The sequence below is a fragment of the Corvus kubaryi genome, unplaced genomic scaffold (assembly GCF_017639235.1).
Source record: "Corvus kubaryi isolate FWS band 111438036 unplaced genomic scaffold, C.kubaryi_AGA036_p1.0 37382, whole genome shotgun sequence".
Taxonomy (NCBI): Eukaryota; Metazoa; Chordata; class Aves; order Passeriformes; family Corvidae; genus Corvus; species Corvus kubaryi.
In genome coordinates, this window is record NW_024581124.1 from 2,783,510 (window position 1) to 2,809,879 (window position 26,370).

At 42.8% G+C, this 26,370-nt stretch overlaps 1 protein-coding gene across 1 annotated transcript in view; it reads left to right on the forward strand.

The window, feature by feature from the left end:
- The first annotated feature begins 14,863 nt into the window (after nucleotides 1-14,863).
- Nucleotides 14,864-26,370, forward strand: part of GALNT9 (polypeptide N-acetylgalactosaminyltransferase 9) — a 131,641-nt gene continuing 120,134 nt past the window's right edge. Inside the window, exon 1 of the mRNA XM_042034948.1 lies at nucleotides 14,864-15,510. Coding sequence (XP_041890882.1) covers nucleotides 15,270-15,510 — 241 coding nt within the window. The 5' untranslated portion in view covers nucleotides 14,864-15,269. The remainder of the gene's footprint in view (nucleotides 15,511-26,370) is intronic.

Sequence of the window (26,370 nt, forward strand, 5' to 3'; positions counted from 1 at the left end):
GAGCATGAACTGAAAAACACAATATGCAACATCCTTATTAAACACAGCCCGAAAGGAGGAAGGCTGGGCCCTGTAATCTATTCTGCAGAGAACAATCGTGTCAGGGTTTGTAAATGACATTTACAAATGATTAGAGGAATGCTGTGCTAATAGCATCCAGACAAAACAATTCTCTGGAAGATAAGGAATGGGTTTCACTCCTCAGAGCCATTCTTGGTCTGCAGCAAAAGGATTTTGTCTTTTTAATAGCATTTCTTCCACGTATACATCTGCCTCTTTATCAAGAATTCAGGCTTTCAACTAGCAGAGTTCTGAGTTTCTAAAGAAGGTGCTTTTTTTGTGTTTGCAAGTTGAAGGCTGGTTGTGGGCATCATTTACTCTGTTGTCCTGCTGGCTACTTCCTGATCTGCTGTAACACAAATAACAAATGCCATTATGTCTGGATAAAGCAAGTATCTGATTTACAGCCTCTGCTAAGGAAGCAGCACAAGTCCCGTCGTGCTGCCTCAGGCTCAAGGGCTGCCCCCTGGATGAGGTGGGCACCCTGCTTTCCTTGGGTGGGACAGGTGGGCAGCAAGTAAGTGAAGGTCCTGACTGATTTTTCAGATTACAAAAGCCCATCTTACACTTTCCTGGGCTTCTGCGTGAGTGTGTAGTGCTGGGGTTTTGTGATCAGAGCCAATATGGAAAAGGGTTTTCTGATTCCCCACAATTCCTGACGTTGCAATGATGGATTCTAGAAATAAAACAACTACATTCCACTGCCACCAGCTCTGGGCACCTGTAAGTGTAGCTGCTTTGGTGGACAAAGATTGAGTTTGCATGAGTTCCTTTGCACCCTCTAATACCCCACTTCTCATTTTGTGCAGTAGCTGTAGAATGTTCTGGGCTAACCAGTCTGCTCCTGATGTAATTGTAATGAATGGTGACAGAATGGTGACGCATGAAAAAGAAACAAATCAATCAATCTGATTTTGAAGAGAATTCCTTTTTCTTGAGTGAATTATCTGTGGAGCCAGAAAGTGACAACCCATGTAGGTGGTCCAGCAAGTTGCCTTGCCATGAGTTTATGAAGGGCTGTTGCTTCCCAGACAGACCACCCACCACCACCATCCTCCCCCCAGCTCCAATTTTGAGAATTGAGAACTTCTCAAAATAGTACTGAATACCAATGCTGTTTAACTGGAGAGGAAAGCCTTGCTACAAATACAAGCAAAAATAACAGAGGCACAGTGTACCTCACAGAAGGACTTTGTAGAGCTTTCTTGGCTGAGACACCAAGGAATATCACAGGGACTCTGCATTTGCAGGGAAGCTATTTTAAGTTATTGTGGAAGAGGCGAGTGTGATTTTGTACTTCCATTTCCATCCTGCATGACTTCTTGTAAACAGGCACAGCTTAAACACAGATAATTGGGTGAAAAGGGAAGAAAGTGGTGTCTCTTTATGTACAAGTAATTGCTGTCACATCCAGGTACTGCTGAGACAGGGAACAAGCTTTGTTCTATAATTGCTGTGCAGCTGTTGCACTTGCCCAGAGAGGGGTGTTTTATATTTACCTTGCAGCACTTTCAGGAGCAATGCAGAGTGGGCTGCTTGGGTGAATCTCTGGGCTTGGTCTCTGTGGATGCCTCAGTTTCCAGCTGCTTATGGCAAGGCAGTACATCCTTGAGGCAGATGTGGCACCTTGTGTTTGTAGCTTTGGTCAATGGGGACGGATTGCCACATCCTCACCTGTGGTTAAGGTGGTTTTGAGGTGTGTTTTTCATTCAGTGTGTAACACAGCTGGGAGTTTCCTGTGCAGTGAGCTATGGCAGTCCCTGGTACATCACATAAACAGATTTATATTTCCCCCAGCTTTCTGCTCTGGCCACTGTTAGCCGGGTACTGAGACAGCTTCTGTAGGGAGGGACCAGACAAAGGGAACAGCCTTGCAGGGAACCACGGCTCCACACTGCAGCTGGGCCTGAGCTGCTCCACAAAGGGAGCCAGGCAGGTAAAGAAAAAGCTGTTTTGAATCTCAGACTGATTGTAAATGACGAGTTATCAGGGAGCATAAAGAAGGAACCACTGTACCTTTCATAACACTGATACTCTTTGTTAGACTACAGACAAAAGTAGGCTTTGACTTGAGACTGCAGGAGAATACAAGATGAGAGCCTGTAAAGATGGAACATATTGATCTTCCCTTTATCTTTTCAAAGCATTCCTCTTTTGTCTAGGGGTCCTATTTTTTGTACAGCATGTCCCCATCTTCCAATACTTTGTGCATTTCAATGCACATATTTTAGGGAAATACATCATTAATGTTTTCTGTAATCAAAATCTTTTTTAAACTGAATATTTTTGAGTGATGAAACACATATATTTTCAAACAAAAAAGTTACTCCGAATTGAGATAGTAAAACCAGGTAGGTTGCTGGCCTGGCATGAAAGCACAGTTTCATGTTCCTCACCGAGGGTATATTGATTTATATGAACTAAACATCTTTTTCTCTAAGCCCCAGATCAGAGTGGGTTGTTTTGAAGCATGCTGTCTCCTATAAACTTGAAAAGGGAAGGCTTCACTAAGGAGAATGGAGATATACAAATAATTGGCTTGTTTATTCCTTTGTTGATGAAATCAAAGCATTGGTAAAGAGAAATATCCAGGCCAAAATGAATTATTTAAGCTTTTTCACTAATATATATATATATACATATGTATATAAAACTGAAAGTTCTTCAGGGTCAGAATTGACCCACTTCATGTCAGGGCATCATTTATAAATGTAGAACTTGAAAGTGTGGAAAAATGTGAAAAATTTGAAACAAAGCTACCCTTATAAAGTTTATTTGAAAAAAAAAAATCCTACTAACAGTTGCAGTAAATTCATATGGCCCATTTTGGGGTGCCTGAAGTCTGTTTTTCAATGGATGAAATCCCAGGTTAGCCAAGCCCCTCGTCCCCACGTGTCTTGAGCACAGAGTGCTGTTCAGTCACTCCCATGTTCTGACAACACAGGAATGGGCCATGGTGAAATTCCAGGAAATAAGGGTTGACTAATGCTTTCTAATAAAATATAGTGGTGTGTAATACAATAAAACACACACAACCATTATTCAAGGTGCAAACCTTTAGAAAAGCTCTTATGGTTTGTTTTTTTTTTTTTTTTTCCAGTGAGGAAACAATTGAATCTGTCCCAAATCAGCTTCTTAATCCACAGCTGCTATAAATCAAAGAAGAAGAGAATTAAGTTTCAATTGACTTTCCTGGCTTTGAGCATCAAACGAGAATAGCTTGAAAGATGGAGGGAACTCTGCAATTTAAAATTCAAATGCCTTGCCCTGGTAAGCTCACCAGAGTGCAGCTGAGGGTGCTGTGGGGCTCCAGCAGATCCCCTCTGCAGCCAGGTGGCTCAGCTGGGGGATGACAGCAGAAAGGGCACAAAAAGTAGGACTTGCAAATACATAAATGTTGAACAATTCCTTGTTCTGCACAAGCCTTGCTTCCCCAAATGAGAAGTTATCAGGAGTGAAACCATTCAGAGTGTCAGATGTGACAATGGGGCACATTTATTCATCTGAAGACTAAAGGAATTTTCTACACCATCATTTTGGAGGGTTTTCTTTCTCCCATTTCTTCTTCTCTTATTTTAAGTTTTTCTTTCAGCTCAGTACAGAATGTTTGGGTTTCTTTTCTAATCATGTGAGTTGCCTCACGAAAGTAGAAATAAATAGAGTGCCACAAGCTTTCTATCTGAAATTTTTTCAAAGTTTTTAAAGAACCTAATAAATTTCTGGATTTCTTTCTTCTTTTCAACAAGGAAGAACTTTGTGTCTTTAAAAACCTTTTTTCCTTCTAAAAGCAACAGAGAATTCATAGTTCTGAGGAGCTGAGTACTTTGATTTTGCTCTACTTTGATGAAAAATGCGAATTTACCCTCAAATCTGGTAAATCTGAGAAGGGTATTGTTTAAAGTCTGTGCAGGTATTTACAGTCAGTTCTACAGTTTGTTTGCTGGAATTTCAGTGCTACTTTAAAATATCACCTGTTATTGTCCTTGTTGTTTTAATGGACCATTCTAGTGGGTAGTAGAGTTAACTACCAGCATTTGTTACGTGCCAGCTCCATTTCCAACGTTTGCCAACAGAAAAACACATAGAGAAAAATTCCTCTTCTGTTTTGCCTTCAGCATGATCCTTCTTTCAAGTTTGCTATAAATCTGTGTAAAGTGATATTGATTGGTTTCAGTGTCCTTGCTTGAAAGGCTGGGGCACCTTTTCATTTTGGTTTGATGTTATGGAAAGGTTACTGTGTTCCAAGGTCATCTCCCACTGAAGTCATGCTGGGGGAGTGCCTGGGGCTGTATCCTGAGCTGATGGAAACTGGAGCAGCTCTATTTACTGCTGCAGGATCAGGCCATGGTGTGGAAAATGCTAGAGGCATTTTAAAAAGCCATGAATCTTGGGATTTATTTGTGAATATCAATATTAATATTGAATTAAGTAAAAATGAAAAAGAGAAGGAATTAGCATGAAAGAGCAAAAGAACTGCAAGAAGCAAACAAACAAACATTACTTTTTAATTGGGTTGTGTATTTTCTAATTCCCTTTCTAATCCAGTATAAGCAGCTGGCTTGTGACAATGAATTCCCCAAAGACTAAGCAATTTTCCCCTAGCATACCAAATTGCGTCCATCATGGCACTGCTTAGTGTCTTCTTGGCTATTACATCTAGATTTTTCATTCCATAAAACAAAGGGGTCTTGTCTTCCCTCTTCTCTGCACCCCAGAATCTCATTGGGGTAAGAATTTTTTATAGAATCGTTTAGGTTGGAAAAGTCCAACCATAAAACTGAAGTATCTATTACAGGATTTACTGTGCTTTAGAGGAGTGCACAGAAAGGTGTTCAGGTACTTTTCTGACCATTTTAAGACACCATCAGGTTTGCTGCAAGTTCACATCGTGCAGTTGAGGAACAAGGCGATGGAAGATTTGGCTTAGAACTGTTGTGTGTGCCACAAAAATTTGAGGTGAATTTGGGGTATGTTTATCTTGGTATTGGGCTTGTCTGCACATCTGCAGCATGCTTTGGAAAGCTGGGTGAGCATGAAAGAGAATACATTCACTGATTCTGAAATAGATTTTTCTTAAACTGAAGGTTTTACCTGGCAAAGGTCAGGCTTAGAACTGCTTGTTCAGTTCTCGTGTTTGAATTTGCACTGACGCTATGTACAATTAGTGGCAATTAAATGAATTAACATTTTCAAGGCAGAGAATTTTCTCAACACCGTCTGCTCTTGATATCCAGCTCTTCCAATTCCATTAGTATGAGTGTTATGTGGCAGCCTTCACTTATCTAATTTTAGAGTAGGCTATTTAAAGAATAATCTGATGTATTCATTTATGTCATACATAGAGTGGATGTTATGAAGATGCACTGTTCTTATCACTGCTGCCTATCACTTGTCCTGCCTGTGTATTACGTGTCAGGCGGAAGCAGCTCCCTGTCCCAGTCAAGACAAGGGTCCTGTTGTAGATAAATGCTCCATTCAGGCACTGAGAACAAAAAATTTAGCAAAGTGCCATAGGGGAGAAAAGAGGACTGTAAGATACATACTGAAGGATTCATCAACAGAATTCATTTAATTGTAATCAGTAGTTGCACCTGTGACCAGTTAAAGCTAGGAGTAAAATGTGTTCTGTGAATGTCACTTCTGGCTCCATTACAAGATTAAATTATAAGTTTTCACTTTAAGCCTTTCTTACCCTCTGTTCCAAACCTGACTTGTGCACTCGTGCTTGAAACAGGTGTGCCCCTTCTGAAGGCTTCCTACATGTTATTTCCTCAAAGCAAACCTGCAGAACATTTGCCTGGGCAGGTAATCCACTTCACTTGCCTCCAGTTAGCCAGGTAACAGTGGCACCTAGTCTGGATTGGGCTCTGGAGCTTTGGGATGATCTGTTTATTATGTGAGTGTCTTTTCATAGTGCACTGAATGTTGTCACCACAAGAAATACATTATTCTTCCTATGCCATTCTGTCTTTTTTTGGCTCAGGTGCCAATTCCTCTGAGGCCCCTCTGTGCAATACCACAGCAGTTCCCTGTGCACATACTGACCTCAAAAATCTTTAAGACTTGGAAGGAAACCAGCTTCAGTTATTTTAGCTACAAACACATCAGATAAAATTGAGATCTTCATTAACTTTTATTCTTTATTTTTTGCCCATTCTACCCTAGACTATTTTGGCAAGTCTGTTTGGATTCCTCTGTATTCACCTGCCTGCCTCTAGTTTCCTCCTGCTCTAATCCACTTCATGTCATGGTGTCCTCCTTCCTGTGCTCAGGAAGTTGCAGTATTTCATGTGACAGACAATTACTGTTCCAAGAGAATTCCCCTAACCTTTTGTCAGAAGTTGAATAACCCCAGTCTATCACTGAGCTATCCCTTAGCGTTTTCTCTGGTGGGGAATTGTACTAATTGTGTTGAACGAAGTGTGCTAACAGGCAGCAGTGCAGCTCCCTGCAACGCTCTCTGTTAAATAGCAACTGAAACCCCAGGATTTCAGGCCAAAGCAGGGCCCTGCTAAGCTCAGTCCAGCCATGTCCTCCTGGGATCTCTGTGCCTGAGGGGTCGAGGGCAATACCCAGCACCAACAAAACCCTTGCTCAGGGCTGGACAGCCCAGACACCGCCTGCTGCTCATCTTTGGTTTATGTCAATCAAAAGCAGCTCAATGGACATTAAAGGATTTAATGTCAGGATTTCTTTTGTGAGCTGATACCACTGGATGTGTGTTGGATATAATATATAATAATAAACAAAAAGAAAACTACAGACTGATCCATTTCACATTTCCTACAGATCAGTGGAACGTGATCTGTCCTTTATGGCTGGTATTAATGTCTGTACCACAATCAAGCCACCAATGTAAAATATCTCCCTGTATTTAGTATCAAAAGCAGCAAGTGATCTGTGTCTGTAATTATATATCATGATGTAGTGGCTGATGGCAGGCACAGTATGGAATGCTTGGGAGCTTGGCCAGAGGCTTTGATGCTGCAGTTTCACCGGGGAGTGCTTTGCTGAAAAATCGTTTTCCCTCAAAATAAGTAAATATATAAATAAATGAAGCTTTTCAAATTCATAGCCCAGAGCAAGATTAATTAATAGGGGAAAATGCTTAATCTATGTGCTCACCACAGAATTAATGAATAATAGAGAATGTCTTCCCAGCATCTAGAGCTAAAAGGGTGATGAATATGTGTGCCTGTCATACCTCCATGTCTCTGCCTACCTGCAGCTCCCCTCACCATTGCACTTTTTGTTGCACTTTTGGTGCCTCCTAACAGATCCGTTGGTTTTCCTTGGTTTGGACTTCTTTTTGTTTTAAACTCCATATGGTCTCTAAATGAATTGAGAGGGAGATTAATAACAGCAAATTCTGTCACTTCCCTTATGGCAAGCTGTCCCCAGTTTTCAGATGGAGAAATTGAAAGCTAGAGAAGTTGTGTGGTCTGGAACAGGAAAAGACAGAACTGCTCTGAGAGTATTTGCACAGTCCAATACAGTCTTAAATGTTCTTTTCCTACTGACTGGCTCATTTTCAAGTGTGTTTAAAAAATCCCCAAAAAACAAAGCCCTCAAAAAACTCTCTCCAAAACTGTTAAATTGGACTTTGCCCTTTACTGGGAATATTAGGGAATCCAACCAGACTAAGTGAATATGGTTTTGTCATCCTATTTCCATCTGTCAAAGATTCTCACTGACTTAGTTTTAGGATGGAATTTCATCATGCATCAGCCTTTCACTTTTTCTTTTTTTAAGATGAAATATTTTTAAAATACATTGAAGACTTTAATGCTAGAAATGTTTTGGTTTCTATTTAAAGATTCTGAACATCTCTGTTAAAGGCAGATACAAACTGTACTAAATGTTCTTTATTACTCATAAATACTCTGTCCCTGTGAAAAACATCATACATCAGAGGCAGCAGGGATTCTTCAGATTTGCCCAGTGACAAGGCACCATATAGCTATTCTTTGCTAAAAATGTCAATGTCAACTTTATTTGCCAAAACATGTTTTCTTCTTTCAAGCTGCCAGTTGTTGTTTCAAAATAAATGGAATCTAAAAATCTCATTATTTTTATTGTTTAAAGCCAGCATTGGGTGCAGCTCCGGGGGTCAGAAGGTAACAATACTAATTTACCCTGGTGCTGCTGCACTTAGAATATTTAATCTCTTAGGACTTTGACATGATGGCTGGCTGTGTTTCTTAAGTTTGTTGTGAAGATTTTGCTGGAGGGCCAGGCAGCTCTTAATAATGTGCATCAAGACAGAGACGAGTAAGTAATGAATATTGTATGAGGTTCTTTTCCTACCAGAGGATCAGCCTGGACAAATACCTGCACAAGTCCACAAGCCTGCTCCTCCTGGCAGAATTGGGACTGCTACGATGATGGCCAAAGATTAATGTGCCCTACTGGATTCAGTGCAATTCCAGTAGCAAAATATTTTTAGCTATTCTAAGCCAGGGATAATGTTCAGCTTTTTCATAGGCTTTCAGCTGGATTGGCCAGGGAGCAACATCCTTCCAGCTTTTTGGTGCCAGTGAAGAACTCTTACATTCCACATGTATCCAAGAAGGGGCTTCTCCCCAAAGCCAGCCCTGCTGTTTTAAAATGCTGTCATAGAAAACTTGATCTGGACAGTGTTTCCTAAAATAATATCTGATCAAATACTAATAAAAGACCTGACAGGAAATTGTGCCACCATAAGGTTGGCTGTTTAAGAGTAAAAGTGGAAATGAGACAAATGGATTCCAAGGAGGAACTGAGGATCATAATCCACAGATGTCACTGACAGAGCTGAAAATTGATTTGCTCCTGGAATTAGGAGCATCATTCATGAATCCTTTTTTTAAAACAGCCCTATCAAAAAGCAGTCTATGTTTTAAAGGCTGTGCAGTGCATGAGAGCAGCAGAAGGAACATGCAGAACCAGAAGACAGTGCTGGTCCGTGTGAAAAGTAGAAGTCTCAGCAAGCAAACAGCCTAGCCATTGTTTAGGATTTTGTAAGTTTTCTGGCATCAGGAATAAGTAAAGATGGATTTCAAGGAGTATAATGAGGTAATTTCTATATCTGTAATAGCTGGATATTAAGTTACATTTATATATCTCTTGCACATTTATTTTCTTTATTGCAACTCTCATAAACATAGAAGCTGTCCTTGAAAGCTTCCCTGATTTATTTCCACTGTGAGTCTCTATCTTATCACAGCAACTCTGAAATTCCTTGCAGTAAGTTATGGTGAAGATCAAAACCATCACTCTGCAGCTTGGGATCCCCGTGCAGCAGCTGCCAGGCAGGTCCCAGCCACCTTCCCTTTTCTGAGGTGCAGGTGGGCTGAACCTCTCTGTCATTTGGGGGAGATGAGGGCCTCAAGGTTCTTTTTCTCTTGTTGCATGGGTAAATCTGAGTCCCTGCAAGTCATTTTTTTGATCAGGGTGAATGGTGATAATCCTCTCTTAGCAAACAAGCACCTATTCAGGAATTACAGTAGGAGATAATAATAGGAAATGGATGGAGGACTATGCAGTTGGATTTTAAAAAGGTAGCTCAACTCAATTCTTATTAAAATTGGTGAGAGCTGTAATGTTTATAAATTAGAGCTTTGAAAAATGTAAGTATGTGGGTTGAATATTTTAGTCTTGGTGTTATTTATATTCTGTTTTTACAATGACAGGTTTATTGGGGGTTTTAATGTGCGTTTGGATAATTGTTGAGTTTTATCTGTATGCTTTTACTGCAGGGTGGTCATCAGCACAATCTCACAGGCATGAAAGGAGCAGATCTGCTGGCAATTGTGTTTTCTATTATAAATTCTCTCTGCAGGGTCAACCTGTAGCTTTAATGCAACAGGAAGAAGATAAAAGCAGTGCATATTTGTGTCACAGCCACAGGTGTTAGAACACAATGTGATCTGTATATTTGAAGAACTGTCCCATGTGCAAGTGGGCATTGCTGCAGTTTTAGAAGGAAGCATCCCAAATTCCATTTATGAAACTTCTGTGTAATCTTATTAAGTGACTAATACAGCCAAAATTAAAAGGATATATATAAACATATTACATATATATATATAATTTCTGAAATGTGTGTTCAGATTTTAAGGCATCTCATTTCATTTAGAACCATCCTCAAGATATATTTAAAATTCAGCACCTCCAGGCTGATCTTGTGCATACTTAATCCCTGTGTCATGCCCACTGCTTTGAGCAGGTCTGCTCATTATGAGTGAGTCTTTGCACACTGTAATTGTGGCCCCACTAACAAACGCTGCTGGCATGGTGTGTGTAATAAGTGTAGCACAGAGGTCATTTTACTAAAGCAAACACATTCAGCCTGGCTCAGCCACAGCACAGCATGTTGTCATTCTGCCCCACGGAAAGCAGAGCTGATCAGGGTCAGGGCTGTCCAGTCTCCACACACCTTCACTTTCTGAGCCAGCACTAAATGCTCCCAGTGCAGGATCACTGCACAGACATCGCTCATGGCTTTTGGGCTTCCAGCCTTGTTAATGCAGTGAGGTGGATAGCAGATTCCTCTCTCACTTCTCTGCTTCCAGTGATGGGCACTGGGTCAGCTGTGAATGTGCCCCAAAGCCTCAGCATCCACAGGAGCACAGTCGAAGCCCTGGGAACCTGGAAGCACCTTGTTGCAAGAGGAATTATTTACTGTGGGCCTTCTCGTGCACTTAATTCCAGCTTGACATCACCTCCCAGGCTGCTGCAGCAGCAAAGGTGACAGGCTGGTTGGAAACATCTCCAGCGTGAGACAGCTGAGGCTTCCTCATTTATTTCTCTCCTAACTTGTGCAAAAAGCTTCATGCAAACGTCGTGTTTGTGCAGATCTCATCTTACAGAGCCTGCTGGCGCTTGGTGAGCAGGGGCTGCGCAAACTCTGAACTGAACCTGAGGGGCTGCAGTGCCCCTTTGCAACAGGTCGAGGGCCTCAGCTCTGTGTGTCTGGGTATTCACAGATCTGAGACTCTGCTGGCTGGTTTTCTTGCTGTTTTCTTCTAAGTAAGTAGAAAAGTAGAAAATGAAGTAGAAAAATGTTAGGCTATATTAAAACTCTAAGCAAAGTGCTGGCAAATGCAGTTGGGGTTTCACTGGGAAAATGGCAGGTGATGTCTGTGTGTGAAAAAATACAGCTGGAATCTACACTGGCATAATATTTTGTCTGTGGTGTCTTTTTCTTTCTTTAAAGCTGGTGTTCAAATATTTTAAACATCAAAGTCTTCCCTTCTGCACATTATTCATTCTTGCAAATGTCTCATATCATGCAGTAGGATGATCAGAAAGGTATGTCTCTTTAGATATGGTAAATCAATCTTGTCCTTTTGGAAAAGTGGTTGGGAATGATTTTATGGTTATTAACTTGAATTCAATATTTTTTTTCAACCTAGACTTTTTAAAATTCAAAAAACTTTCAAGCAACTTTTCAATCATCCTCTTCTTGCCTTTTCTCAAAAGTAAAATCTTACTTTTTTGTTTCATCAGCCAATTCCTTCATCTCATTTAAAATGAAACTCAACATAAAACACCTCAAAGAAAATTGAAACTCACTGGTTATCTGAGTAGGCACCCACCATACCTGGGACTGAAGGCATGGTGCCTCCAAGGGTTCTACCATAGGGATGGCACTTTGACATGGTCCCTTTTAATACATTTTTCTGAGGACTTTTTGGGAAAACTGGAACTTGAGAATTGTCCAGATGATGGTGGGTATCTTGGTCATACTCAGTTGCTGCACAATCTACAGATTCAGCAGCTGGCTAAAACAATGTGTATTGGTTGAGGTTAGTAGCTCCAAATAAACTGAGGTCAGATTGACTTGGAGTCTGCTGCCTTGAGGAGCTGCATGATGGACTCTGCAGATAATGGCTGTAAGACGGATGCTTTACTAATTTTCTTTTCAAAATATTTTAGTTCCATGTTGCTTTCAATGAGACTTTCTGTCTCATACCTCAGTAGCTAAGTAGAACAGGATTTTAAATGCAGAAGCAGCTGAAGTTTTCCTCTGTATCAACATCTTCGTGCCAAGATGGAGCATTCTGCAGTAACCAGGAGTCAAAAGAAGCAAATATAACTGTTGCAAGATGAACGTTGCACAAGACCAAGCACAGCTTCAAGGAGAGCCCCAGACAACAGCAAGGTTTGGTTTCACACGCTGCTGCTACCATTACAGCCTCAGCTATCTGACAGCCCAGTAGCAGCTCAGAAGTGCCCCAAGGCAATAAATCATCTTTGCTGCGTTTGGGGAGATGCCTGTGGCAGGTGGATATTTCAGAGTGCTGACTGGCTTTCCAGAGCCCTTACCTCTGGCTGTTTGACATCCCCTTCATCTGCAGCCAGCTGTCCTTTGTCCAGGTGTTCCCTTTGGCTGAGCACAGTGGGAGCACAGCAATGTAGAGTGTGGTCACCTGTGGGCTGACATTTGAATGCGAGAGACAGAGAGAGAAACTGGATTTGTGGTTTGGAATGGGATCCCAGCATTGCCTCTGGCTTGTTCCATTGATTGGAAACACGCTAGCAATGCCTTCCCATGATCTCCATTTGTAGGATGGGAAGAAAAATTGGAGCTTGACCCTTTTGGGCAGGAAACAGTGGCTTCAGCTCAGTGCTGTTTGTGTGAAAATATTTCAGTGCCTTTTTTGTTTGTTTCCAAGGAAAAAATAAAATATCATGAAATTTGATCATGAAATTTTTCCAGAAACACTTCTGCTGTCCTTGTCAGCTCTAGTATGTCTTTTGCAACTTGCTTTGAGATGTCTGAAGGAAAAGTGAGCTATACAAACTAGCTACTATTTGAGTGATACTGGGTGAGGTTTCAGCCATGTGAACATAGTCTGTGGTGTGCACAGAAGAATATGAGAATATTTTAAGCTGACCATTTAAGAACATTTACTTAGGTCAAAAAGTGGTTTCCTTTAGCTAAGCCAGTCATGGGTGAAATCATGTCTGTGAAAGCCAGTTTAAAACTGCAGTGGTGCAAAAAATCCTCATCAAAACTTGGGAAGTTCTCTGAGAAATTTGAAGGTGTTTTACAAGCCTTGGGACAAACTATAAACCCGTGTCAGAATCCAAACTGAATTCTTGTGGCCAGCTTGTGAACTTGGGGTTGATAATGGAAATACGGATGTAACAGATTCTTAACCATATCAAGACCAGCAGGTGTTGCTATAATATATTAAATGCTGTGGAGCCGTCAAATAAGCTGCACTGGAGCATTAGTTGAATATTTTCTTAAACCAAATGGTTATTTGCTAGGAAAATGTAATGCTGTGAGAGATTTACAATAAAAATACTACTGAAATAATCAAAGCACTGGAAAATTTCCAATTCTGAGCTGCTTCTGCTCAGGGACTAAGAGAGTTTTGCTATACCTTGAGTGGAAGATCTGATCCTGCACCTAAGGCATTATTTGTGTTTAAGAATCCAGTAATGTAGGAAATAACTAAATCCTGGACATATTTCCATAAAGACACACCTGTTTGGAAGAGATGACACTGCAGAAACTTGTGGCATCTGCTTCCAGGGATAAGATTAGATGGGTGAAACTCCAGTCTAGGTTTTTTCTGCTTTGCTGATCTTCTCAATGCAGGTCTAACTGGTGATCCTGAAAAGACAAGGGAAGAATTCCTCTAGGACAGAAACACATCTTCTCAAAGAAACTGTACCCTCAGGGGCCTTGCAGAAGGTGAGCAGCAGGAGTGCCAGAAGTAGGACCAGCCGTGGAGAATTTATATCTCAGGAAAACCTGAGCAGGACTTACTAAGTTTCAATGAATTCAGGGAGGTTGTAACTTTTGCTGGACTTTGAGTTGGCAGCTCCTGAAACCAAGAAGGAAGGATGAAAGGAAAAAAAAAATCCCAGAACCAGGATATATCCTATGGTATGTGACCCTCTAAGTGAGATGGGTATATCTTTTTGTATAAAAGAAGGATCACTGTGAACATGAATGGAGAAGGTGTTGAAAGGGCATATTTAATGCCTGTAGGTGTTGAGATTAAAGAGTTAATGGTTTTGACCTGAGAGATTATCAGTTTAGACTAGATATAAAGAATAAATGTTTTATGATAAGGGTGGTAAAATGCTGGCATGAGTTGCCCAGAGGGCTGGTGGATGCCCCATCCCCGGACACATTTGAGGTCAGCTCAGACAGAGCTCTGAGCAACCTGATCTAGTTGAAGATGTCCCTGCTCACTGCAGAGGGCTTGGAGCAGATGGGCTTTTAAACGTTTCTGCCAACCTAAACTATTCTGTGTGTCTGTATTTCTATGGATGCTCGGCAAGAACTTCTCTTGCCTGTGCATGTGGTCCCAACCATGTCATTTCCATGTAGGATCCCAAGCCAGTGTTGTACTCGGGCTGCTGGGAAACCCACGGAGCTGAGTGCTTTACCAGCTCTCCCTCTTGCTGGGAGCGTCTGAACTTGTTTCAGCTCTTTTCCACCGGTGAGACGGGTGGGGCATTACCTCCCCTCCAGGGCTGCACCACAGCCAAGGACACCTTCGTCCTGCCGCCCTCAGGAGCTGCCCGTAGCGATGCTCGGGCAGGACAAGTGCTCTCCAGGTGGGCAGCGGCGACAAAATGGCCCCTGGCGCGTTCCGCGGGCGAGCAGCGCGCAGCTCCCGCGGCGCTGAGCCCGCGGCGGTGGCGGGGCCGCTCCGCAGGGCGCGGACGCGGGGCGGGCGAGGCGGGGCGGGCGGCGCGGCTCCGCCGTGTGCATGTAGATGAGATCCCCCGGAGCACGTCACTCCGCACCGGCGCTCTGCGTTTGGGGCGGCGGACAGCGAGCGAGGGCGGGCGAGCGGGAGCCGCCGGAGGAGCAGGAGGAGCAGGAGGAGGAGGAGGAGGCTCGGCGGAGGCTCGGCGGAGCAGCAGCGCTCGGCCCCGCTCCATGCCGCCCTGCCCGCCACGGCGCGGGCCCCGCGGGGCGACGGCGGGCGCGGGGCGGGGAGCGGCGCGGCGGTGCTGAAGGACAGCTCCGCTCCCCTGGGCTCCGCTCCCCTGGGCTCCGCTCCCCTGGGCTCCTCTCCCGTCAGCTCTGCTCCCCCTGGCTCCGCTGCCTTCGGCTCCGCTGCCTTTGGCTCCGCTGCCCCGGCTCCGCTGCCCCGGCCCCGCTCCGCGCTCCGGGCGCGCCCCTCGCCGGGTGGCCGCGGGGCCGCCGCTCGCCGCGCCTGGATGCGCCCCCCGCCACCGCGCCCGCGGCTCCCATGGCGGTGGCACGGAAAATCAAAACTTTGTTGACGGTGAACATCTTGGTCTTCGTGGGCATCATCCTCTTCTCCGTCTACTGCAGGATCCAGGACCGCTCCCAGGAGCTGGTGCAGATCGTCCGGAGCGCGGACCGCCGGGCCAGGAGCCGCGGCGCCAAGGTGGGCAGCCTGGCCGACAGGGAGTCCATCCTGCAGCGCCTGGACCACCTGGAGGAAGTGGTCTACAACCAGCTCAATGGTACGAGGGGCGGGGAGGGGACGTCCTGTGCCCCCGGCAGGGTGCTGCAGGGTGGACAAGAGCCCCCAAAGTGTTCCCCCGCTGGGGAGGGGAGCCCGGGCACCGCTCTCACTGACCCCAGCGCTGAAGTGCTGAAAACCCAGGGGAAGAGAGGGTGCAGGGTTTTGCTGGAGGGGTTCGTTGAACCTCTCATCACCAGCACCCTGCCTCTCTGCCAACTCTTGGTCCGAAGTCAGGACTTCCTCAATAGATACAAAGTTAAGGAGGCTGACGTTTAGGGGTTTCAGGATCAGAGGAAGTCCCTACGAACTGTTACTAGGTTTTACAGTTTGCCTGGATATATTAACTCTGCATAGGAAGTTGTTTGTATGGCAAATACACTGTTAGGTTATAGCTGGAAGTCATATACTTGGTTTCAGAACTCCTTTAAAAACATTCTGCTGAGTTCTTACATTGTGCACTATTAATGGTCTGTTCAAACAGAGCACCCATATGCTTCCTTAATGATTTTGCCACTTAAATTTGTTATTGTCATTGATGAGGAGGGGAAGCATTCACTAATTCGTTTTATGACTTACCATTCTCATTCACCAGCCTTGAAAAATATTGCTAGGTAAGCAAAGAACCTCTCCATGGTAGTTAAAACAGGCTAAGCCATCAAAGTTGTTATAGGACAGATAACATTTCATATAGAAACTAATTCTTCAAAACAAGTGCATTTGTATTTGCATAGATTTTTGAAGTTCTAAGTGTGAGACATCAAAGAAATAAGTATGTGGTTAAATACAGCAGTGTTTTGGACAAGAAGAGGCTGAAGGAGTGAACTTCTGCATGAAATTAGAATATAAATGTAACATTTAGTGTTTCTCACCAAATAAAATTTCCAGTGTAAATATGTTTAAGTAGAGCAAATGTGCTTCTGGGCTGCTTGTGGAAATCCTAACTCATAACATTGATTTAAGAAAGGCTACTGTAGTCTCAAAATGCAGACGAATAGGAGGGTTAGCATAAAGTATGTTTCCTATTACTACTTTGTGAATGAATGTATAAATCTAAGTAAGTTGGGCTGTTATGGTAATACACAGCTTGTGCCAGCAAGTGCTAGAGAACAGGCATCCCCTTACGTTCTCCTCTGGATAAACAGGACAGACAGAGGGGGAACGTGGAGTGTGGAGTGTGTCCCAAAGCCACACATTCAGGAATGAGAGAGAAAGTGTCAACAGCTGTGCTTTCTAACCGTATTTTGGAACAGTTTTGAAGAATGTAGGATTTAAGAGGAAAAACCTTCTCGTGAATTCCACAAAGCCACAAAGTTCCCAAACTAAATCAGATTGCTCCGCAAGATACATCCATTGCAGCTCAGTGAATGGGGGGGTTTTTTGGCCCAAAATGGATTTGTTCTTGATGTTGTTCATAGGGGGGACTTTGGGTAGGATTTTCCTGTGCTGTGTTCATCTCAGCATAGCACCCCCTGGAGAATCAGCAGGAGTCCTTAACGTGCTAGGAAGGTACCATTGCACACAATGACTGGAAGTTCTCTGTAAAGTATGCCTCTACTTTGGGAACTATTTTCTTCATCTTCTTTAATTTCATTTATTGGATATGGAACTTCATAGTGAAATTACTTGAAATTAGTGCTACGTTGTTTCTTCAGGTCCTATCAAACACTGCAGGCAGTTTTCTTTTCCTGAAAGTTCTTGCACAGGAAGATACAGAAAGTTTTTCAAGCAGACCTGTTCAAATTTCCTATTTATTTCCCTTTAATTTCTCTCTGATGTGTTTGGTGGGGGTTTTTTCATTACACAGTGGTACATTATCACAGATTAATTTATTATTTCATCATCATTCTGAAAAAAACCTTTTTTTTCCTCCCACCCTGTTTCAACAAAAGCAAAAAGTCCTAAGAAATTAGGAGGTGCTCCACTGAAATGATCAGAGTTGCATTGCTGTAAGTAAATCAGTATCAAGCATCTCTGTTTGGGTTTAGCTCCCTGGTATTCTGTTTTTAATACCATGACTCATTATTTATGCCATTAATGAGCATAATGCTGCTCTGGCAGCGCTGGGATTTGGGGGAGCCTGTCTGACAGGGCTGTGCTGTGTCACACAGCAAGGCTGGTGTTACACAAACACTCCATGTGCTCTGGAGCTCTGCGGCGTCACCTGAATGTTGAGTAAGGTTCTCAGACCCTGTCCTGTACATGCTGCCTGATCACAAGGTTAGAGAGCCGACTGAGGCTGTCTTGGATGTTACTTTCTCATAAGGTGGGTCAAAGTCACTTCTATATGGAGAGACAGACACAGGTAGGCAGATTTTATTCAGGAGGAATACGAGTTCCTTGCATACTCAGAACCCCTCAAAGCACCAGGAGGCTGAGTCCAGCTCAATGTTATCATTGCAGCAGGTCAGCCCAGCCCAGTATTTCAGTTTTCTGCTCTTGGTTGTTTCTCTTTGAGATTAGCAAATTTAGAGCTACTTATTAAGTATATTTCTGGTAATAACATCTCAGTGTTCTTTTATTTCATTTTTCTCTTCTGTTCAGATGAGACCTGAACTCCTAAGACTTGCTTGGATGTTCTAGGGACTCTGTTGATGATCCAGCGCAATAAAAAGTCACTCTGTGAGAGACCAGCCCTGCAGCTGCACAGAATTTTGTTTCTGTCACACATATTTGTTTACATACAATCAAGGAAATGTTATTGAGAAGTGTGTACCTTCTGCAAGGAAAATAAACACAGGCAGTAACATTACAAATGTATAAAGAGGCAATCCAAAACTGATCACATGAGAACTCGTTAACTTTTCAGTCTGAATAAAATCTGTGAGTGCAGTGCCTGTGGAGGTGAGTGCAGGACACAGAGGACCATGCATGAAAGTCAGGAGAAAGCTGCTCCTTGTGATTAACTTTGGCAGATCAAGAGTTTTTAGAATGGGATGAATGAGAATTGCCATGATTCCCTGCAGAGTCGTGCAGACATACACCCAAACAATAGTTTTCATTTGGCTCGTGCTCTGGTTTTTTATCAACTTGGGAGAAATAGTATTTCTGAAAGCTTTCTTTTCACTCAGCTGCTGCTGGGTTTGGTGGAAGCAAATGAGCGGAGCATGTAAAGGGAAAGGAAAGCAATGAAACGTGTCTGTGGAATTTTCTTGGTCAGACTTTGTATTACCTCCTGATGCTTGACCTTGGGTACAATGTTTCTTTTGAAAAATTGAGTTATTATGGATGTAGTTGAGCAATCTATATATCTTCTTTTTTTTTTTTTTTTTTTTTGCTGTGGTATTGCTATTGATGGGTATATTTTATTGTCATTCAACACAGAACTAATGCCAGCTAGACTTGATAGCAATTCATTAAATGGCATAATGATAACACCTTGGTATTTTCTTCCTTTGCCTTTACTTTTTTTGTAAAGGGGAAAAATTAAAAAAAGGATTTAATTGACTGAGTTTTTCCCCCTAATCAGTTTTGCATCTAAGTCTGTTGCTAATGATTTGCCATAGAGGATAAAGAATTTTTGATGCCCCAAGTAGAGCATAACCTTTCATGCCAAAAGCAGTTGAAGGTCAGACTACAATTTCAGTCTAATTGCCTTTTTCCCTTTTCACTGTCTCTTTCCAGTAATACACAACAATCAATACAGCATGTAATTAGATTTCATTCAATCTGCAAAGATTAAGAGAGCTTTCATGTTCTCATTATGTATTCTCACATCATGTCTTCCTACCCATGTCTTCTACACTAGACTCCTTTGACCTGATCTGTTTTAGATGTGGAGGGATAAGTTGGGAGTATTCCCTTGAATTTGACAGGTTATCATTCGTTACACATCATAATTTGATTTTGCTCTCTTTGGGAAGATTAAATGCAATAGTAATTTCCAGCGTGATAAATGGGGTTTACATTACATATGCATTTCATGGAGAAGGCTGGGGGAAAAAGTGGACAATTCACATAATTGCAGCACAGAGGCTTAAAAGGATGGAAATAGCTGGTCCTGGATGCAGAGTACTGATTCCTGCTGACTGGGACTCCTGATTTTTAGAGTGCACTGGAAGCCAAGTGATTGCATTTAGAATTCTTCCTGGCAATCTGCATAGGTAGAAGTTACAGTAGTATTTTTTAAAGGACAGTTTATTCTTCGTAAGCTTGGGACTGGTCGAAAATGGGTCCACATTTCCATATTTGAAAGTAAGGGTTGGGAACAGGCTGCAAGTGAGTCATGTGAATGTCCACATCAGCTTTGACAAAAAGCAGTTTTACAGCTGGCAGCTGTCAGCTGAAGAGCAGTTCCTTGGCAGAGGAGAGAGGTAAAGCCACACATGCATGGGTCACATTTAGTGTGACAGCAGTTTTGTACCAATGAAACTGCACCTTCTCATACCCACACATTTTCTAACTATTTTAGGTGGTTATGGTCTGCTGCTAACATAAATAACTCCAGAAGTATCTGCTCACGTGTGGGCTCTGCTCTCAGCCCTGTGCTTTCCTTATCTCAGTGAGGGTCTTATCTTCACGTGGTCTCATTATCAGGATATTTTTAAAGAAATACAAGGTTGAGCCTCATGAAGGCAGGAGTGAAAAAAAATACTAACTTCTCCTTTTTTTTTTTTCTTTTTTTAAGTTAGGCTGCCATTTCTTGGTTTACCACACAGTATTTTCTCTTGTGTTGGGTCACTTTCTCAACTTTGGGTAAGTCACCATTGCTATAGGCCTGACCTTCTGTAGTGCAAAGTGATGGTCAAGTCCAAAAGACTGATTTCCCCATCACACCTGCTTTAGTTGTGTTAGTCTTGATTTATGTAGCTGAGGGGATTCACAGTCAGTGCTTTCAGGAAGGTGAAGATTTCGTTCCCTAAAACAACAGAAGGAAAATGTAATGAGCCAATATTTAGATAGTGTCTATGTAAATATAAGGTAATATTCAAAATAATATTACTCTATTTAGGCACTTTAGGAAGAAAAGTTCTAGAAGTTTAGTTAAAAAAGAGTGCAGCTCCCTTTTGTAAAACAGGCAAAATTGCACTCAGCTCTGAAAAATATTGACAAATACAAAAAAAAGGTCTCAATTCTAGCAGGACATCAGTGATTTTAATGCCTTTCCCTGTACTCTGTGTTTCATATAGTGGTAACTATTTTTTATGTAATGTTTCTGCTTTTTGCCTTTGTAGCTGGGAAGAAAGCTTATTTTGACAGGAAAAAAAAAAATCATGTGGTAATTTTATCATTGACTCATTTGTGTGGAACTTGAATCATTTGTACCATATGAGATTAAAAGCAAAGTTTACAGAGGCAGAAAGGAAACCTTTGACTGATGTTGTTTTTGTTGCCTTTTCAGCTGTATTCCAGTTCAGTATCTTTCCATTTCTTTGTACATGTAGCTGGAATTGGAAAAGCAAATACGGGTCTCTCATCTTCCCAGAGAAGAGCTGCAGTGTGGTGGTTGCACACCTACAGCCACTGCACAGGTTTAGAGGATTAGAAAACCTGGCTTTAACTTAATACCCTTGATAGAGAGAGGTGGAGTTGGTTTTTTGAGTTTAGAGGGTTTTATTGTTTGTTTGTTTGTTTGATGTTTTAGTAAATAAAGGCAGGTAGCAGTTAAACCAAGAGCACTGTTTAAGAATGAGGTTCCAGACACTGAATGTGTGGCACTTTTCCAAGGAAATACTAAGATTTATGAAAGGAAGGAAAATAAATGAGTCATGTTTAATAAATTGGCTTTTTTTTAATGCCCTTCTCTAACTTTACTAACGGGCACTCAGTTTCTCTCGGTATACTTGGCATACTTTTTTATTATGGTTGTTGTTGTTTGTGGGGTTTCTCTTGGTAGTCATTACCATCATTTAGTTTAAACCAACACACTGAAGGAGAGAAAAAAAGAAAAAAGAAGAAAATAAAAAGAGCCTGTGATGTTCTGGATAACAGGAAGGAAGAGAGCCAGTAACAGCAGAGCAGCTTCCAACCTTGTTGTAGTCCTATTGATCAAAACTGTCCTCTGAAATAAGACACCTCCAGTTCCTGAGAGTGAAAGCCAGAGAGATCCTGCCAGTGACCCAAAGTCATCTTCTCATGAGAGCACAAAGCTAAAGCAGCCAAGTACTAATTGGATGTGTCTGCGTTTCCTAAAACTCATAGCTGTGGTGCCATGGAAGTGGCTGTGAATATCTGAAAGCCTCATACGTGGAGGCAAAACCCGTTTCTAGGACAGTAGGGCAGATGCAAACAGATTAAAAACTGTCTGTCTGCCCTAGAGTTTTATCCTTTCAGGTGTTTTGGAATATCTAGGTTCCCCGGACAGTTATGAAGTCAAGATGCACCATAACTGGCACTTGCTGGTTACTCAGAAAGTCCTGTAGGAGATAAAAAGAGTGTAAGGCCATCTCCTGAGCCAAGATTTCTTGACTTACGCAACAGACGGCAGCAATCAGGAAGCAGCAAGATGCAGCTTGGTCTAGGGCCCTCTGTTTAGCTGGGGTTACTCTGAGTTTAAACACACGTGGTGCTGCTGGGGATGAAGGTGACAACCCTGGTTCCATCAGTTATTTCTCAGTTGGATCTGTTGGGCTTTCAAATTCTTGTTTCTTGAAGTGATGTCACACCCGTGATCTGGTGTAGGTCCAAGTGAAGTAAGCTCTGTGTGTATGTGCACATCTGCAGATGTCCAAGGAAGGGACAAGGAAGGAGCTGAGTTCTGCTGTCTTATCCCTGTGATTTGATGCTCTCCTCCCACAGTGAGGGAAGGGGGCTTGTGCTTCTGCAGTTCTTTGCGCTAAGTTTTTATTTCACCTGGTTTAACTAAGTTGGACTCGTTGCTGTGCATGGAAAGACAGTACAGCAGCACCTTTGGTGGGAAACCCAGCAGAACGGGAGCTCTCACACCAGTTTCCTACCCCTCTTACTGCACTTGTCAGGTCATTTCATTTCTGAACAATTCTGTGTTTGTGTTTAATTTACTTGGATGACTTGTTCTGAGGCATCTTCTCTCAAACCAAGGATGAGCCTGGGGCCATGAATTGGTTTGTATCCTTGTTGAGGCAGTCCTTAGTGAAACAGTGCAGTAGAAAAGGGCTGGTTTTGAGAATCTCAGACAAATGGCAAAAGGCCTAATTTTTTTGGTTTTTTTTTTTTTTTTTTTTTCCTTCAAGTTATGTCCTTGATTACTGGCTTTGAAGGAGAGTCCAAGGGCAGCAGCAGGGTAGAGAGCTGAGGAGACAATAGAGTGATTTTGCTTTGTCATCATGCGCAGTGTGGACACAGAGTTCTCTTGGGGGCTGAAGAGTTGTTGAAGTAAATGAGCAAAACGTTTTTAGAGAAGGTGAGAATATAGATTTCTGAATATCTTAAGCCTTGCACCACCTCCTATGGAGCCATTCTATAGAAGCACTTTCACATGCCACCAGTCTGATTTATCCTTTTAATACATGAGCTGTAATTTGCATGTCATCCTGGGAGAATGGGCAGTGCTGAAGAAAACTAAACCAAGGAAAAGGTTTCTAGAAGACCTTCTCTTTAAGTAGCTTTCTGCTACTTTAAAGCAGTTCTGTCAGGCAGAGATATTTGATGCCAAAATACTACAGGAGAGCATTATCTGTTTCACAGCATAATGCTTGTAATTCCAGTGCTGGGAATCACATTTAAATAACCCGAATTTGGTGGATGAGGATACAAAGGAACATGCTTGGCCTCTGGGATTCTTTAGTGTGCATTTGCTTCAGTCCCAACCTCCTGAGCTGCATGTTAGAACAGCAAGCCCAAGAGGCTGCTGCAACACTAGGATCTCCCTTGGGCTGAACGGCCCCTGTAAAATGGCACAGCACTGGCACAAGCCTTGCTCTCCCCCCACAGATTCCTGACATTCCTTCCCCTGTGCAAAGCCAAGACAGGTGTGTGGAAAGAAGCTGCTGGTGTAAAGGCCTGTGTTACCTGTGTGGGCTCTGCTGGGCTCTGCTGCCATAGGATTCATAGCACAGAGCTGGTCTCTCTGGGATTCCCAGTGTGTTACTGGGTTTTGTTGCTGAGGAGCTGTTGAAATTCATGTCCGTGATTGAGTCAGCAGTTGTGTTGAGCTGGGAATGCAAGCCAGGTACAAAAGTGACACTGCTTTCTAAGCAAAGTGCAGGTGCTGCCAGCCCTGCTGTGCTGGAGCAGTGTGTGGGGTGACAGACTCTGCTGGCTGCACGGGATGACTGCCTCAAGTAGGTTTTTATGACTGCAGCAATGATTCAAATTCTCCTCAGCTCACCCGTGCACTTAGTCCTGCTGAAACCAGTTGTCTAAATTAATCTTTGCTATTGATCCAGAGGCATCAGCACAGTCAGTAGTTATCAGTACAGTAACTCCAGTAGTAAATTTGGCCAGCTGAAGGCATTTTTGCCACAGGATGAGCAGGAGATTTGGTAGTCATGATGATGTATATGTCATACAAAGGATGAAGTCTTGCTGTGTCCCTGTACTACTTCAGCATGGTTGAGAACAGGGTCCTTCCTCCTTGAAGGTTTTGGACAGATTCCCCTTTCTAGTAGAGCTTTGGTGAACTTTGTGTTCCTGCCTCTGACTCCTAATCCTGGGGGCTCCAGTTTTTTCTGTGTTTGTGCTGTTTGGCTCCAGTTGGCATTTTGCAGAAAGGAGTTCTCAGACCAGGTCAGATTAGCACTTCAGCGTGGCTCCCTTGCCAGAGGCACTGAAGGACCATTTGCAAAGAAAAAGGGGTTTTGTTGCATAGGAGCTCATTTTTCTTGGAAGATATCCATGAAGACAGCTGGAAAGCCCTTTCCTGCAATACTGGGAAAGTTTGCTGCTTCATTTTTTTTTCCTCTAGCATTTTTGGTAGGGTGGTGGGGTTAATTGGTTGTTTTTCATTTGGATTTTTTATGCTGGTTTTGTATTTTATTTGGCAATGGGGCCTTACTGCCCTTTTAGAAATTGAGTTTATTTTTTCTACAGCTCTCACATGCCTCTAGGATGAGCAGCTTTTGTAAATAAAAATGTATTTTTTGTTATATTAACTCATTTTCAAGCAAGCCTTGTGTTGTAGAAAAGATTGGTGGTATTCTTTCCTGTGCATGCTGAACTGAAGGCAGTGATAAGACTAAAAATATCCCCAATTGAAATAGCATTGTATAACCCATAGGTTAGTTTTCCTCAGGATGAAAATTTGCAGTTTCTCTATAGATTCCTTGTAAGACAGATTTCTGGTCATGCAGCCATGTGTAAAATGAGGCTACTGATAGCTGCAAAGTTCTGTATCTGCAGAACTCAGCCCCACTGGTGTCTGCCACGAGCAGAATTCAGCTGGTGGCCAACGCTGACACCCACTGCTCTGGTCTGAGCTGAGGGTGAGTGCTGGGTGTGTTACCAGCACTGCACTGCAGGTGCAGAGCAGGGACCAGGCACTGTTCTCACCTCTAATAGGAAAAACAGGCTCTCCAGCACAGAGCTGTTAATCCTAAAGCCTGCTGATGGATTGCAGGTGGCTCCATGTACCAGATGGGAGTGGAGTGTGAGGGGAGAGCATGTTGGAGTTATTTAACAGCCTAATGCCCAGCTGCTGAAAGAGTTGATGCTTTCAACTTCCACAAGCAATCAGTGGGTTTGGCTTGGAAAAATGGGTGGTTGGGTGGCTTAGGTGTGAGCCTGTGCTGGCCTTGGGTTTGGAAACCACTTTGGTTTTGGTAGTTCTGTTACATAATTTCTGTGTCACATGGAGAATCCCCAGGACCCAGGTCTGTGGATTTAGGCTGCTGACTCAAAAACCATCACAGGGATGTGGGCAGCCAAATTCTCCACTGGAGCCTGCTTTATGTATTTCTTCCAGGTGACCAGTTGTTTCTACCACTCTTCAATGAACTTTTGCATCTGCCAGAAGTTGCAACTTTCTCAGCAGTTGAAAAATGTCTTTTGCTTATTCACTGCTAGTATTGTAAGGAGCAGTGAAAATGTTTGCAGGTATTAATTATAAATGTCACATATTTCTTCAATTTAATATTTGGCAAACTCACTCAACACATCCTTCCTGGGGTGCTCCTTTAGGCACGGACATGGCCATGTCAGCACCTGCACTGAACACTTCACCCTCAGCTATTCCAGCTCTGAACACACAAACTCAATAATCTTTCATTTTAGACCTGTGCCAGCCTGAGCTTCCTCCTGAAATAGATCCATCTGGCTCAATGTGTTTCCATTCAACAGAAAATTAATTCTGGAAGGGAAGTGGCTTTTATAATGCTTGTATCCAGTGGGGTTATATGTAAAACCTTCTGCTTCCTGAAAGAGTCAGCTTGGTATGGGTCCCATATTCTCATCTATGTTCCCATTCCAGGCCCACATCACTCAAAGCCAGGCTGCAGAGAGCCCTCTCAGATGAGGTCATGGAAGGAAGAATTTCTTCTGTGATTCATTCTGAACCTGATCTGCCTAATAACTGGATTCTTTGTCTCCCTCTTTCTGTCACACATTAAAAAGTTCACAGAGTGAGAATATTCAGTCTTCTTTACACAATGGGAAGAGCGAACAAAAGATGTGCGCAAATGGAGGAGAAATATTTATGAGGGAACAAAGACATGGCCTCAACTTTGAAGCCAGGATGGAGCAGCCCAGCACGCCAAGGGACACGGGCTAAGTGATGCAGCCCTCGCAGAAGGAGCTGATCACTGCAGAAGGATTTTTGCATATGTTACAGGACTACTTGTTTAGGCATCTCTCAGCCTTTAATCATGCTGACAAGAAGCTGGAGCACAAACAGAGTCTTGGAGACACAGTGGAGCCTGTGGAAGAATGAGGCCAGGGTGAAATTTTTCTTACTGCAGTTGCTTATAGTTGATGGAAGTGCTCATGGGATGAGTGAACTGAGGTCAGG